This window comes from Camponotus vicinus, unplaced genomic scaffold, assembly GCF_025532165.1.
Source record: "Camponotus vicinus isolate PSW18456_S1 unplaced genomic scaffold, iyCamVici1.0 SCAF_3, whole genome shotgun sequence".
NCBI lineage: Eukaryota > Metazoa > Arthropoda > Insecta > Hymenoptera > Formicidae > Camponotus > Camponotus vicinus.
Genome location: NW_028141967.1, coordinates 9,415,692 through 9,431,342, shown reverse-complemented (window position 1 = coordinate 9,431,342; position 15,651 = coordinate 9,415,692). Strand labels below are relative to the sequence as shown.

The 15,651-nt window shown below is 31.9% G+C and overlaps 1 protein-coding gene and 1 pseudogene across 2 annotated transcripts; both read right to left on the bottom strand.

The window, feature by feature from the left end:
• Positions 1 to 15,651, bottom strand: part of LOC145968979 (uncharacterized) — a 62,843-nt pseudogene extending 47,192 nt beyond the window's left edge.
• On the bottom strand, positions 2,098 to 3,529 carry LOC145968883 (SNAPIN protein homolog). 2 transcript variants are annotated; one of them, XM_083094747.1, is made up of 3 exons: positions 3,114 to 3,529; positions 2,795 to 2,981; positions 2,098 to 2,422 (listed from the first exon to the last, which is right to left on the bottom strand). In XM_083094747.1, the coding sequence occupies exons 2-3, from the start codon at positions 2,944 to 2,946 to the stop codon at positions 2,113 to 2,115; spliced, it is 462 nt and encodes a 153-aa protein (XP_082950873.1). In that variant the 5' UTR covers positions 2,947 to 2,981; positions 3,114 to 3,529; the 3' UTR covers positions 2,098 to 2,112. The 2 variants fall into 2 exon arrangements, with proteins under 2 accessions (XP_082950873.1, XP_082950872.1); XM_083094746.1 differs by having other exon boundaries at positions 2,795 to 3,038; positions 3,114 to 3,528.

Below are 15,651 nucleotides of genomic sequence, written 5' to 3'. Positions count from 1 at the left end.
TTTCAATATAGTTAATCCGTGCAGTTCTTCTTTAAATATTATATTCAAATAAAATAACATTAAAATATTTCTTTTATTGTAGAACAACCGCGTGCACGATGGGCTAGAGCGGGACGGTCGAGAGGACGAGCCCGAGGCCGAAGTTCCAATCCAAGAACCTCAGCCCGTTATAGAAATAATATTTTTAATTTTTATTAATATTTAAATGTGTATGCGTGTGCGTGTGTGTGTGTATCATCATAACATAGAATATTTTTTATAAATGTGTCTTTTTGTTTTTTCTTTCTATGCTTTGCACAAACTACTTTTTATTTTTCATTTCCTTTTGCAAAGCATAAGCTATTTTTAATTTTAAAAATTTAAATATTCTACGTTATGATGATATAAAAATATGTTTGTATATGTGTACATGTGTGTGCGTGTGTGTATGTAATATCATCATAGCATAGAGTATTTATTTTTTCTTTCTATGCTTTTGCATAAACTACTTTTCATTTTTAATTTTCTTTCGCAAAGCATAAGTTATTTTTAATTTTGAAATTTTGAATTTCAATACTCTATGTTATGATGATATAAAAATATGTTTGTGTGTGTGTGTGTGTGTGTATATGTGTGTGTGTGTGTACATCATCATACATAGAATATTTTTTTTTATAAATGTGTTTTTTCGTTTTTTCTTTCTATGCTTTGCATAAACTACTTTTTATTTTTAATTTTCTTTTGCAAAGCATAAGCTACTTTTAATTTTGAAATTTAAAAATTCTATGTTATGATGATTTCTTTTAAAATCGCTTCAGCCTCAACATGTAACGATGACGATAATTCAATTACTGACTCCATTACTTCTTCCATGATTAGTTTGTGCGTGTGCGTCTGTGCGTGTGTGTGTGTGTGTGTATCATCATAACATAGAATATTTTTTATAAATGTGTCTTTTTGTTTTTTCTTTCTATGCTTTGCATAAACTACTTTTTATTTTTCATTTCCTTTTGCAAAGCATAAGCTATTTTTAATTTTGAAAATTTAAATATTCTACGTTATGATGATATAAAAATATGTTTGTATATGTGTACATGCGTGTGCGTGTGTGTATGTAATATCATCATAGCATAGAGTATTTATTTTTTCTTTCTATGCTTTTGCATAAACTACTTTTCATTTTTAATTTTCTTTCGCAAAGCATAAATTATTTTTAATTTTGAAATTTTGAATTTCAATATTCTATGTTATGATGATTTTTTCTTTCTATGCTTTTGCATAAACTACTTTTCATTTTTAATTTTCTTTTGCAAAGCATAAATTATTTTTAATTTTGAAATTTTGAATTTCAATATTCTATGTTATAATGATTTTTTCTTTCTATGCTTTTGCATAAACTATTTTTCATTTTTAATTTTCTTTCGCAAAGCATAAATTATTTTTAATTTTGAAATTTTGAATTTCAATATTCTATGTTATAATGATTATATCAATTGCAATAAAATGAGCATTATATTTTTTCAATGCCATTGCTAGAGCTGTGATGACTATACCAGAACCACTACCTATTTCTAAACAAATCACAGGTTTCATCGCATGCAGAATGTCTAAATCTTCTTCCAAAGCATCTATTAAAAGATACGAATCCTCAGAAGGATCATAAACTGTCTTAAGTTCTTCATCTGATAAATTAACTACTGGAGTTTCCATAAAATTTACGGTGAAAATTGTAAGAAATTTCTTTTATAAAACTTGCAAAGTAATCAATGTTAAGTAATAACAATCCGCTGCTTCAGCTCTATTTGACATATCCTATAACAAAGAGAATAGTTATGCATAAAAAATAATACTCTTCGCAACTTTTGTATGCAACTTGTAGTACATGATAGAAGCACAATTTTTTATAACATTCCAATAATTATATATGAAAATTGAAAATGATTTTCAAAATGTTCAAGAATTCTTGTAAAATAGGTAACAATAAGATATATATGTTGCTTGTGTAAGTAAATCGCAATTTTTTATCGTTACAATTCGATGAATAAACATATATTTTGCAATAAATAGTACATACTGTGAAAGAAATATAAGAATAATAAATATTCGTAAATTAATTAGTTACATTTAAAATTATTATTGTTTCTCAGCTTCCACTTTGGCTGGCTCTTCCTTATCTGACTCAACAGTAGTACTACTATACACAGAACTATTATCTAAGAGTGTTTTTCTCTTAGCAGTGCTCTTTTCGATAGCTTGATGAATTTTGTTTAATCGCTCTTGAGTGGTTTGTAAGATGTTGCTAACAATAGTAATTTTGTGCTTAACATTAATAAGTTTCTTTACATAAGAATCTGTCTCTAGCGGATATTGTAGTGCGTCGTTAATTCTCTGAAGTTCCTCTGTTAAGGATTCAATCCGCTGCTTCAGCTCTATTTGACATATCCTATAACAAAGAGAATAGTTATGCATAAAAAATAATACTCTTCGCAACTTTTGTACGCAACTTGTAGTACATGATAGAAGCACAATTTTTTATAACATTCCAATAATTATATATGAAAATTGAAAATGATTTTCAAAATGCTCAAGAATTCTTGTAAAATAGGTAACAATAAGATATATATGTCGCTTGTGTAAGTAAATCGCAATTTTTTATCGTTACAATTCGATGAATAAACATATATTTTGCAATAAATAGTACATACTGTGAAAGAAATATAAGAATAATAAATATACGTAAATTTGCAAGAAGAAACGCGAAAAATAAATGTTACTATTATTGCATGCGCGCTGAAAACAGAAAACTTGACGTCACCTTGTGGCGCGAATTCTCTCGTCCAGTTGATCCACCGTAGGTTTCAAGAGACTCATAAGACCTTCCGTTAATGCATCCCGCGTCGGATTTTCGCAAAAGTCATCTATCTTGTCGTCGATAGATGTATTGTCACTCGCTGTGTCCACGTCCATGTTATAGCTGTAGTGAAGTAGACACTACCGTGTCTCTTGATATATATATATATATATATATATATATATATATATATATATATATATATAATCTGAAATAATAATATAGATACAATCTAATCTAAATATATAAATGTTATATGTATATTATTATTTTATATAATTACCTGAAGTGACACACTTAACCTTTTACAACATATTTATAAGCACCGTTAACGCCACAGAGCGCTACTAATGCTGCGTCGCGTGAATCACTGCTAGCGCATTCTTGTGGCAGACGTTGGAAACGTATTTCTGTATTTTCTTTGTTACGTTAAGAGGAGTTGATGACGACCATGACGACGTTTCTTAATCGAAATTTTCACATTTCAGACTTTGCATCATGATATCTCCGTTTACAGAGCACGTAGCGCAAAAATAAAAACACTTTTATTATTTAATTTAAACCCAAGCTATCGATTAATTCTACTAAGAACTCGATCCGTTGAGCGGTTATATGAGAAATAAAAATATCGAGTTATACTCTCAATCCGACTCGCGTAATAATACACGGAGTGCATTTTTTGCTTACGCTGGGACTTAGCAAAGACACTACCGTGTCTCTTGATACAGCATCGACGCAACGTGCGGGCGGAGCGCTGGAACGCGCGACACGATCTCGCGGAGGTATGAGGCGACACCCCGGAGAGTCGCCAGGATAATGATGTAAATGGATCGTGGAGATATCTCGACATTTTTAATCTGCGGCTGCTCTTCGGGATGGAGTCCCTATTTGACGAAATCTGCGAACTATCGGTTATAAGATACGAAGAGAACAGAATAATCGAAGAGAAGAGAATACGGGAAATACAAAGAAGACTGGGAGAGGAAAGAAGAAGACGGTTACTGGAATACTGGTACGGCTCTGCAGTTCCAGGGGGCTAAGGTACATATTTCTTTTTAAAATTTTTAAATTAGTTTTTTTTTATTTTTTTTATTTTAATTAAGATAAAATTAATGTAGCGTTTTTCCTGTTTCAGGAGCTGCCTCCCCCTTACAGCCCGGCACACCGTCCGCATTATTATATATTCATCATTTTATTTTCTTTCCCTATATTTTATTAAATTTTAAATTTTAATATTAAGTACACACACACACACACACACACACACAATTTGTAATACTCATACACACATTTAAATAAATTCTACATATTTTTAATTGTAACGAAAAAAAAAATTGCAATTATTTACGCGCCTCTCCTTGCGCTCCCATCCCTTGCGTCTCTCTTGCGCTAGTTGTAAGTATAGCGATATCGTTCTCTCTCGCACGCGTTGTTCTCGCGCTATTATCGTTCTCTCTTTCGTACGCGCTATCGTTCTCTCTCTCACTCGCGTTGTTCTTGCAATATCGTTCTCTCTCGCACGCGTTGTTCTCGCGCTATTGTCGTTTTCTCTCTTTCATATGCTCGTCGCTCACTTACCTTTGCGTCGTCCTTCTCACGCCATCTTACATTGCACCATCCTTGTCGCACGTTGATGTCATCCTTGTCGCACTGTCCTCTTCACACACTTAGCGCTATCCTTTTCCCACATGTAGTGCTGTCCTTTTCCCACACGTAGCGCTATCCTTCTCACACCACCGTCTTCTTTCCGCGGATCCCCCTTCTCCTCGCAAACTCCCTTCCTCGCGCGTGACGTCACTCACCGAGCGCTGCAGTTCCTCCTTCCCCGCGCGTGACGTCACTCCCCCCGCACCACGGTTCCCCTCGCGCCTCACCCCCCCTGAGAGGACCTGCGTTAGAACCCGCCTTGTATACCTACTATAAAACTTGTACTGTTAGTTAAAATTTCTACAAAGATTAATTTAACGTATAATAATAATTTTTAAAAACCACCCCTTGGGGGTGAAAGCTAATAATTCAAAAACGGTGCACCACAAAAATATAAAACCTGTACTATTAGTTATGACTTGTAGAAAGACTAATTAAGCGTATAATAATAATTTTTAAAAACAACCCTTTGGGGGTGAAATCTAATATTTCAGAAACGGTGCACCACAAAAATATAAAATCTGTACTGTTAGTTATGACTTGTAGAAAGACTAATTAAGCGTATAATAACAATTTTTAAAAACCACCCCTTGGGGGTGAAATCAAATATTTCAGAAACGGTATACCACAAAAATATAAAACCTGTGCCGTTAGTTAAGGTTTCTACAAAGACTAATTAGCGTATAATAATAATTTTTAAAAACCACCCCTTAGGGGTGAAATCTAATATTTCAGAAACGGTACACCACAAAAATATAAAACCTGTACTATTAGTTATGACTTGTAGAAAGACTAATTTAGCGTATAATAATAATTTTTAAAAACCACCCCTTGGAGGTGAAATCTAATATTTCAGAAACGGTGCACCACAAAAATATAAAATCTGTACTATTAGTTATGACTTGTAGAAAGACTAATTAAGCGTATAATAACAATTTTTAAAAACCACCCCTTGGTGGTGAAAACTAATATCAGAAACGGTATACCACAAAAACATAAAACTTGTGCCATTAGTTAAGGTTTCTACAAAGACTAATTTAGCGTATAATAATAATTTCTAAAAACCACCCCTTGTGGGTGAAATCTAATATTTCAGAGACGTAGAGTCACAAAAATATAAAACCTATGCCGTTAGTTGAGGTTTCTACAAAGACTAATTTAGCGTATAATAATAATTTTTAAAAACCACCCCTTGGAGGTGAAATCTAATATTTTAGAAACGGTGCACCACAGAAATATAAAACCTGTACTGTTGGTTATGACTTGTAGAAAGACTAATTTACCGTACAGTAACAATTTTCAAAAATAAAATATCCCTAAAAATAATTTACTAATATTTTCCCACAAAAAATGATTTACAGGAAGCATATCAAATTTGACAAAAAGATGTGAAATCCCTCTAAAAAAAACTTTGCAAAGGTAAAAAAAAATACGCCAAGTACATAAAAAATATTTCGCTTTGTATACAATAAAACATTTAATAAAAAAAATGTCCCTAAGAATAATTTACAAAAATTATCCCCCAAAAATTAATTTGTAGAAAGGATATAAAATTTTACAAAAAGATGTGTTATCCCTCTAAAAAAAACCTTACAAAGGTTTAAAAAAATACGCCAAGTACATAAAAAATATTCTACCTTATATGCAACAAAATGTTTAATGAAAAAATTCCTAAAAATAAATTATAATAATTTTCCCTTACAAAACCATTTTTCTGAAAAACAAAACCTCAACAAATAATTATCATAAAAAAATATAAAAAAATAAAATATCAAAACTAAATAGGAAATCAATAATTACTATTAGCCAAGTACCTAAGAGCAATTTGCAAATTTGATATAATACTTGCCATGAAATCAATTTTACATTGTAGAAATATTATACATAAATTCTCCCTAAAAAATTAAAACGCATTTTATATTTATTCAGACAAACTTGATTTTTAAAATATTTAAAATCAACACTAAATAAGAATTAGGATTCATTTAATTCCTAAAACATTTTTTATATAATGTATATAATTTAAGAAAAAAACGTTTTACGCAAGTTTTAAATCGCACAGTCTTTAAATCGAAGTAAGTTATGAAAACTTGGCGTGCCCGGATCGTTTACATTATAAACAAATATATCCCCAATAAAATGTAAAATCTTAGACATTATACAATTAAATATTAAATCTGTGCTTGATTACGATCCGGGCACGCCAAGTTTTCATAACTTACTTCGATTTAAAGACTGTGCGATTTAAAACTTGCGTAAAACGTTTTTTTCTTAAATTATATACATTATATAAAAAATGATTTAGGAATTAAAAGAATCCTAATTCTCATTTAGTGTTGATTTTAAATATTTTAAAAATCAAGTTTGTCTGAATAAATATAAAATGCGTTTTAATTTTTTAAGGAGAATTTATGTATAATATTTCTACAATATAAAATTGATTTCATGGCAAGTATTATATCAAATTTGCAAATTGCTCTTAGGTACTTGGCTAATAGTAATTATTGATTTCCTATTTAGTTTTGATATTTTATTTTTTTATATTTTTTTATGATAATTATTTGTTGAGGTTTTGTTTTTCAGAAAAATGGTTTTGTAAGGGAAAATTATTATAATTTATTTTTAGGACTTTTTTCATTAAACATTTTGTTGCATATAAGGTAGAATATTTTTTATGTACTTGGCGCATTTTTTTAACCTTTGTAAGGTTCTTTTTTAGAGGTATAAGTATGTGCAGAGAAGGAACATCTAAAATTTGGATCGAAGCTAATGATGCTCAAGTTAAGAAAAAACAATGGCCTAGAGGTGGTAAAAATGTTTGTTTACTTTTCCTACGAAGAATGTCTAATAAGTAATACATAAATATATCCAATATGATAAAATTAATAATTTAAATATCTGTAGTAGGCAAGAAAGACCGTCACGTTTTGGAAAAGTATGACGGGGTGTTTATTTAAAAAAGTATAATAAATACGTACTATAAAAAAATAATATTCATAAAAAATTTATAAAATATATAATGCATACATTTTTAATACATAAAAAGTGATATTCTTAAAAAATACATTTAAAGAAAAGTTAAACTTAAATATCTGTAAAAAAAGATCATATAATATTTAAATATCTATAGTAAGCAAGCGAGATCGTCACACATTTTGATATAGTATGACGGGGATGGTGGTGGGTTTATTTAAAAATGTTTAATAAATATTATGAAATATAATAATTATCAAAAATTAAATTTAAAATACATAATTTTTTATACAAAAAGAAGTGATATCCCTAAAAAAATACCTTTTAAAAAAAGGTAAAGAAAAAGCGTCGAGTTCATCTAAAAACCGTCTCACAAAAAATAGCTATCACAAAAAGTAGCTATCTTTATGTAAAAAATTATCTCTGAAAAATTTTCACAAAAAATAGTTATCTAAAAATTGTTTCACAAAAAATATTCACAAAAAATAACTATCACAAAAAATAGTTATCTTTATGTAAAAAATTAATTCTATAAAAACTGTTTCACAAAAATTCACAAAAAATAGCTATCACAAAAAATAGCTATCTTTATATAAAAATTTAACTGTAAAAAAATTGATTCACAGAAATCGTTATTTTTATGTAAAAAATATTTTTACCAAAAATACTGATCTTAATTATAAAAAATTGCGTCAAGTTGGGGTGCAATTTCACTTTAAGTTTGTTAGTGTTATAAAATTTTATACATATGTGCTTTTATATAATCCGCTGCTGACAAATAGGTAGAAGTTCCGTTTAAAATCTATTACATTTTTGTCATAAAGAAGAATATTTTTGTTAGAGTTGAATCAATTTTTTAAAATAAAAGATTACGTCAAATGATTTTTAAACTTTCTAGAAAATTAAAATAAGATTAAAAAAAATTATTTAAAAATTAAAAATTCAAAAAAATGAAAGATTACGTCAATAATTTTTCAATCTTCTACAAAAATAAAATAAAAGAACAAATTTTTTTAAAAATTAAAAATGAAAAAGAATATAAATTAAAAAAATTTTAAATAAAAAAACTCGGCGCGCTACCAATTTGATTGGCAGTAATAATAAATGAACAATTACATATTAACATTATTTCAATAATTACTAGGTAGCGCCGTTTTTTTATTTAAAATTTTTTTAATTTATATTTCTTTTCATTTATAATTTTTAAAAAAAATTTGTTCTTTTATTTTATTTTTGTAGAAGATTGAAAAATTATTGACGTAATCTTTCATTTTATTGAATTTTTAATTTTTAAATAAATTTTTTTAATCTTATTTTAATTTTCTAGAAAATTTAAAAATCATTTGACGTAATCTTTTATTTTAAAAAATTGATTCAACTCTAACAAAAATATTCTTCTTTATGACAAAAATGTAATAGATTTTAAACGGAACTTCTACCAATTTGTCAGCAGCGGATTATATAAAAGCACATATGTATAAAATTTTATAACACTAACAAACTTAAAGTGAAATTGCACCCCAACTTGACGCAATTTTCTATAATTAAGATCAGTATTTTTTGTAAAAATATTTTTTACATAAAAATAACGATTTCTGTGAAACAATTTTTTTACAGTTAAATTTTTACATAAAGATAGCTATTCTTTGTGATAGCTATTTTTTGTGAATTTTTGTGAAACAGTTTTTTTAGAATTAATTTTTTACATAAAGATAACTATTTTTTGTGGTAGCTATTTTTTGTGAATATTTTTTGTGAAACAATTTTTAGATAACTATTTTTTGTGAAAATTTTTCAGAGTTAATTTTTTACATAAAAATAGCTACTTTTTGTGATAGCTATTTTTTGTGAGACGGTTTTTAGATGAACTCGACGCTTTTTCTTTACCTTTTTTTAAAAGATATTTTTTGAGGGATAATATATTCTTCACAATTGCGGCGCAGGACGTTGTCGGTCTCATACGACATATGATTCCAAAATTAGACGCCGTTAACATTTCCTGTCTCAATGAGTGCCACAAATCAGATTCACTTTGCTCCATTGTATCACGTTCAATTTGTCTCCAATTTTTTCCATTTTCAAGCAACTTTTCCAAATGATTTTGTCGAAGTTGCTCAAAAACATAGGATGGGAGATCTGGTTTTTGTGATTGCGGGCCATAAAAACTATCTGTGCCTGATTCCCGCTTAAACTTTTTTTGCCTTCCATTCATTTCTCGAGATTCTCTGGTTCTTGCAACTTTTGCTTGTCGTCGCTCTTCCAAAGTCTCAATAATGGGAGGAACATTTTTACATATGCTTTTATGCACTTGCGTGAGAACTTGCTGTGTATTATATTGCACAACTGCCCCCGCAATTCTAGCATTATAGGAGCCTCGATTACCAAAATTGATGCGCTTTCCACCAATTTCTTTGCAGATTATCGAATTGAAAGACTCTGCAGGATTATTGGTTAATTTGAGCAACAAGCTATCGGAATAAGCGCTTAAATATATCATAGCACTCTCTACTTTTTGGTAAAGACCGTGCAACTTGAGAAACGGTACATAATTTTTCTTCATTTCGTCAGCACAGTCACAAATACGACCGCGTTCTTGACATCGTATATGTTCACCAAATATATGGCTAGGAATATTTAATATATCTTTTTGTAATTCCATAGCCTTATAATAGTCAGGTTGCTCTTCTTTTTTCGTAAATCAATTGCTTTTATCACTTATTTTCGTATCTTCAAAATATTGCTTTTTACAACATTTCGTAGATAGACGAAACCACGCTTTCTATGCATTTTTTGCTGAGTTGTCTCTGCTACAATCCTCAACTTTTTGCACAGATTGCGAAGCAAATGATTTGTACATTCAATTTTTTTAACGGTAACCATTTGTTCGCGATATGATCTGCAATCAATGATGGTCTGATGTACGCTGCTATCACCATCGGCAGTAATTGTTCTATACATTATTCCATGCATTTCTAGGCTACTTTTAAAGCCTTCTGCAATGGCGTCGCTCTCCATACTCGTGGAGCTTGCGTTACGATCGAAATTTTTGTAACACTTATGGTGTCTTGGTTCGATTCTACTTCTTTCTGCCATATCACATATCGTGCAAAATTTATTGCGGACGCCGACAAAAAGGATCTTTTTTGTGCGGTAACCAATTATAGCACCAACGCCGGAAAGAGAATCGTAGGCGTTGCCGTACGATCTCTTCATCCAACTACCATCCGCTATAACAGTTATATACGGAATACCGTTTATTGTTTCTTTTCTTTCGAGAGCGAGTTGCTTTTCAACATCGCCAGCTATTTTCATATTTTCCATAACTGTTTTTTCGAAATCATCGATAACATTTTCTCGATATTTGATGTAAGTTTTATCAGACATACATGGAATGTTCATAGCTGCACACAGCTCTTCCAATTGGGCAAAACCAATTCCAACTGTAATAGTTCCTGCTACAGCAGCCGTATTTATGTCCAATGTTTTCGGATCTGTGGATTCTGACCAGATGTTAGCTTCATAATTGCACATTTGGCACTTGAAGAACAATTGCGTTATGAACCCACGGCGATAAGAATTAACGAGTTTCCAATCTTTAAATTGGCACTCTATTCCTCGTGCGTGATTATCAAATGTTCTATGGATTTCATTCCACGGAAAAGAAATATCAACAATGCTACGGCCTTCAGGTATGCTTTCTTGGATACGATTTGTATCAAGAGGGCCATTTTCAATAACCAAATTTTTGTTATTGTCGCATAATTCAACATTTTGATAATCTACTTCTGATAACATACCTGCATTTGAAATTGACTCCAAGCGCATTATTTGGGTACCAAGTTCCGAATCCATCGTATCGGAAAACAATTTTACCGAATTTGTAAAATCAATGGATTCATCCCTAGTATCCTTAATGCTGCTGGAGTCATTTGTTTCTTCACTTTTTAACAGCTTCAGTAACTGTCGCCTGTAAAGAAAAATAAGTGGATTAGTATTTTTTGATACATATATAGGGTAGACCATTTTAATCAATACACGCGAATATCTCGAAAAGGAGAAGTTTGTAAAAAAATGTTTCAGACAAAAGTTTGACTCGAAGGGGGACATAAGATAGTGGCAAATATTTGACCTTGGATAATTGTTTGAAGGTCACATGAAGGTCACCTTAAATTTTTTAAATGGAACCCCCTATTTTTATTACGTATTCTTATAGCTTATCTCGAGAGTTTTCCAAAACACTATAATAAAGTATTTCTTCATTAAGTACTTTTCGAGTTATGAGGCTTGAAATAATTTTACATAAACCATTAAATATCTAGTAAAATATTCATTTTTCGATTATCTTACCTTAATACTTTTATATACAAAATAATGAGAGGAATGAATTGATGTAAAGAAAAAACAGTTGTCTTTAAAAAAAATATTTGCAATTAACAATTACATTTTTTCTTAAAAACAACTGTTTTTTCTTTACACCAATTGATTCCTCTCATTATTTTGTACATAAAAGTATTAAGGTAAGATAATCGAAAAATGAATATTTTACTAGATATTTTATGGTTTATGTAAAATTAAGAAATTATTTCAAGCCTCATAACTCGAAAAGTACTTAATGAAGAAATACTTTATTATGGTGTTTTGGAAAGCTCTCGAGATAAGCTATAAGAATACGTAATAAAAAATAGGGGGTTCCATTTAAAAAATTTAAAGTTACCTTCATGTGACCTTCAAACAATTATCCAAGGTCAATTGCCACTATCTTATGTCCCCCTTCGAGTCAAACAATTTTTGTCTGAAACATTTTTTTAAAAACTCCTTTTCGAGATATTCGCGTATATTGATTAAAATGGTCTACCCTGTATAGTTATAATATATGTCACATCCTCTTTATCATTTTATATAATTTTGAAAAAAATAAAACCTCTGAAAAATAAGTACAGTCTTCTGCTTATTCATCTTTAACTAATTACTAGTGAAAATTAACTATTACATGATGTAATATGTTTGATGATATAAATGTCTCTTCAATATTTATAATAATCAGAACGCACATGCAAACCGCATCTGATTAAATATTTCTTAAAATAACCAATTCACGAATAGATCGCCTCTGGAATTATTTTTTACAATCAGCACACGAATAGATTGCCTCTGGATTAAATTTTTTCTGTAACCAGAACGCACATGCAAACTGTATCTGGTATCAAATATTTTTGAACGTAAGCAGCACACGAATAGATCGCCTCTGGCTATTACTAATTACTATTACTATTAACTACTATTACTGTTACTAAAAACTACTACTTTTACTATTAACACTACATATATACAAGAGATACATTTTAATTGAAGCTCAGTAAATGATTGTTTCCTTATTTTTCAGAGATTTTATTTCTTTCAAGATTATTCTAAAGTAAAAAAAATAAAGGAATGTATTATGCATTTTCATATCTTATAAATATTTAATGTCACTTTAAAATGTTATTAAAATAAGATATTACAAATCTTTTATTTTAGAAAATTAACTTTATCTTCAATAAAATTTCGTGTAAAAAATTCAATTGTAATCAAATGCATAATTCATTCTTTTTAATATATATAAATATATGAATAATATATGAATGATTTTGAAGTGATATTGAAATATTAGAATACTAAAAAAATATTAAAATGATGAAATATGGAAAAGGACAAGTAAAATTTTTTATAACAAATTATTGTCTTTGAATTCCATATAAAAGTGTTATTTATTTTATAATAATTGATTGATAAATTATTAACACACCCTATTATTAATTTAACGTATGTTAATTTAACATATGTTAATTTAATAAATATCATGTTATCCTAATATAAAATAATTTTAATAAAAATTATAAAAATGTTAATACTATAAAAAATTTTTAAATAATATCATAAAAATTAAAGGCAATAATATGTTATAAAAAATTAGATTTTTTATATTTATTTATTTATTTTTGAATTTTAAAATTTGTTAATATCTTTTATTAAAGTCATATATATATTGTGACGTTGCCGTCCCAACGCGCGCCCATCCGCCCCGGAAATCTTGACGGGGCGCGCGAGCCGAACGGCCGCGCCAGAAACAGATTGCGAGAGCCGTATCGAAATCTCCGGAGAGACGAGCTATTGTAATAATTTTGCGTTATTATTAATTTTTTTTTTGTTATTATTTTGTACATCGGGCAACCCACCGGAGAACGACCGGAAGAGGCAGAAGAAGAATACGTCTGGCGACTACCGGTACGACATTTACGACCTTTCATTTGAGAGCGGAGGTAGCGCCCGAAGATCGGGACAGCACAGAGTCGCGGGTGGAATTCTCCTCCGCGAAAAGAGGATGAACGGCGGAGAACCAAACAGCGATCAAGGACCGGAATCATAGGGCCCGGTCGGCGCTATCGCCCAAGGATGGAGGACAAACCATCGACATAAAAGAAGACCGCCGATAGCAGGGTCATTGAAGTTATGATTTTCGAATTGTCGAGGCCTTAACGGCCCCCGATACGGCGTTGTTGCGGGGCGCATTAATATCTCGCGTGTCGCAGCGCTATTGACCGCGAATCCGCGCACCCCTGCGCGCAGGATTGACGCCGCTATCGACCCTGGATCGTGAGATCCAGGGAGACACTCTGGCGCGGGCGTTCATAACGAGTAGTCGTGTGATAACCACTGTTGTAATTGTTGTGGGGCGAGTCGTCGTCGAGATCCGAGTAAGAGGACGAGCCGAGGATCATCCCCGGACCACGGGAGTAAATATCGGTGAGGTGGCCCATCGCTAATTTGTGAGCCGCGTACGCGATCCCGTCCGCGGACCGGCCGCTCTGTCGCCGTCGCCATTTTCGTGTCTCGTTGTCGCTCGGTCTTTGTACCGAGCTCTCAATTTTCGTGTATTTCGGGCGACCGGAGACAAGCGACCGAGGAATCAAGGACGATCGTACCGTCGGCCGTAGCTGATAAGGAACCGTTCGTCTCTCTCTCTCCGGGATTCGGGGTGTCGTAAAACGCATGGTGACCGGCTCTCGTATATCGACCACGTGCGCGGTAAATCGCGGGGAATGCGTTCGCTATCCGGGCGGTCAGAAAGAGTCGTCGAAGCCGCGTAAGACATCCCCGCAATCGATCTTCGGGCAATTTTCGTTAGTAATTGGCGTGTATGTGAGCGTGTGTCCGTGTGCGTGTCGTGACGTGGCCAATGTCGTGCTGTCTTCGTCGCGCTCGTTACTTGTATGAATTGCGTTATTGCGAGATATTCGTCGTGTGTGTGAATGTGCCGCGGTATACGATAGAATACGATAACTTAAGGGATCACCGAAATTCGAGAACTGCGCGTGAGTGAAAAGGCGTTACGCCGAAGGGATAGCAACCGGCGTCCGACGGCTATCGAATATCGACCGCATCGACCGTGATCGTCGCAAGCGAGATTTTCCGTCTTCGCAAATTGTCGAATTATTCGCGCCCCATTATTGAGCCTCTTTTCGAACCTATTATTGTTGACTGACTGTGTGAGATAAAGAATAATGTAGAAAGATCTGTCAAATTGAGTCGTCGAGGAGCTCGTCGAAAATTCCGTTACGTTTTCGAAACGCCGTTCGGCCTCGCAAAGTCCGGCAATAAAAACGAGCCAGGAGAATTATAAATATCAGCGCTTTCCTAGAGCCTCTATTTCGCGTTGTTATTCTTATCATCTCTATCGAGGAATTATCTATTATATATGTCGCGATTTCGAATTTTCAAAGTTAGGCTAATCGCGGATATATTTCGTTAATCCAGATTTGTTAATTTATATCATTATTATCTCTCTCTTGAATCCATTATTTCTTTTACTTTATATTCTTTATATTTTTTTTATATTTCTTTTCTTAAATAAATTGTTTATTTCTCCTTATTCTAAATTCGCGTAATTTATTTAGATGTCGACTGTGATTGTTGAAGTGTCTCGTCTGCCCGATCTTTCCGAGTTCGTGGAGCCTCGTAATCAGGAATTACAGCAAACTTTCCCCTAACCCTGCCCCTCTACCGTTAGGCGAGCTAGTCGGCCCGTGGCGAAAAAAGGCCCGTGTTTGTCGCGAATTTCGCATTTCGCGAATTGATACGGGAAAGACCGTATCTGGCGCCCAACTTCGAGGTATCGGCAAAGGCCTTCGTTTAGCCGCGGATCGCGTGAGAACACCCTCCAT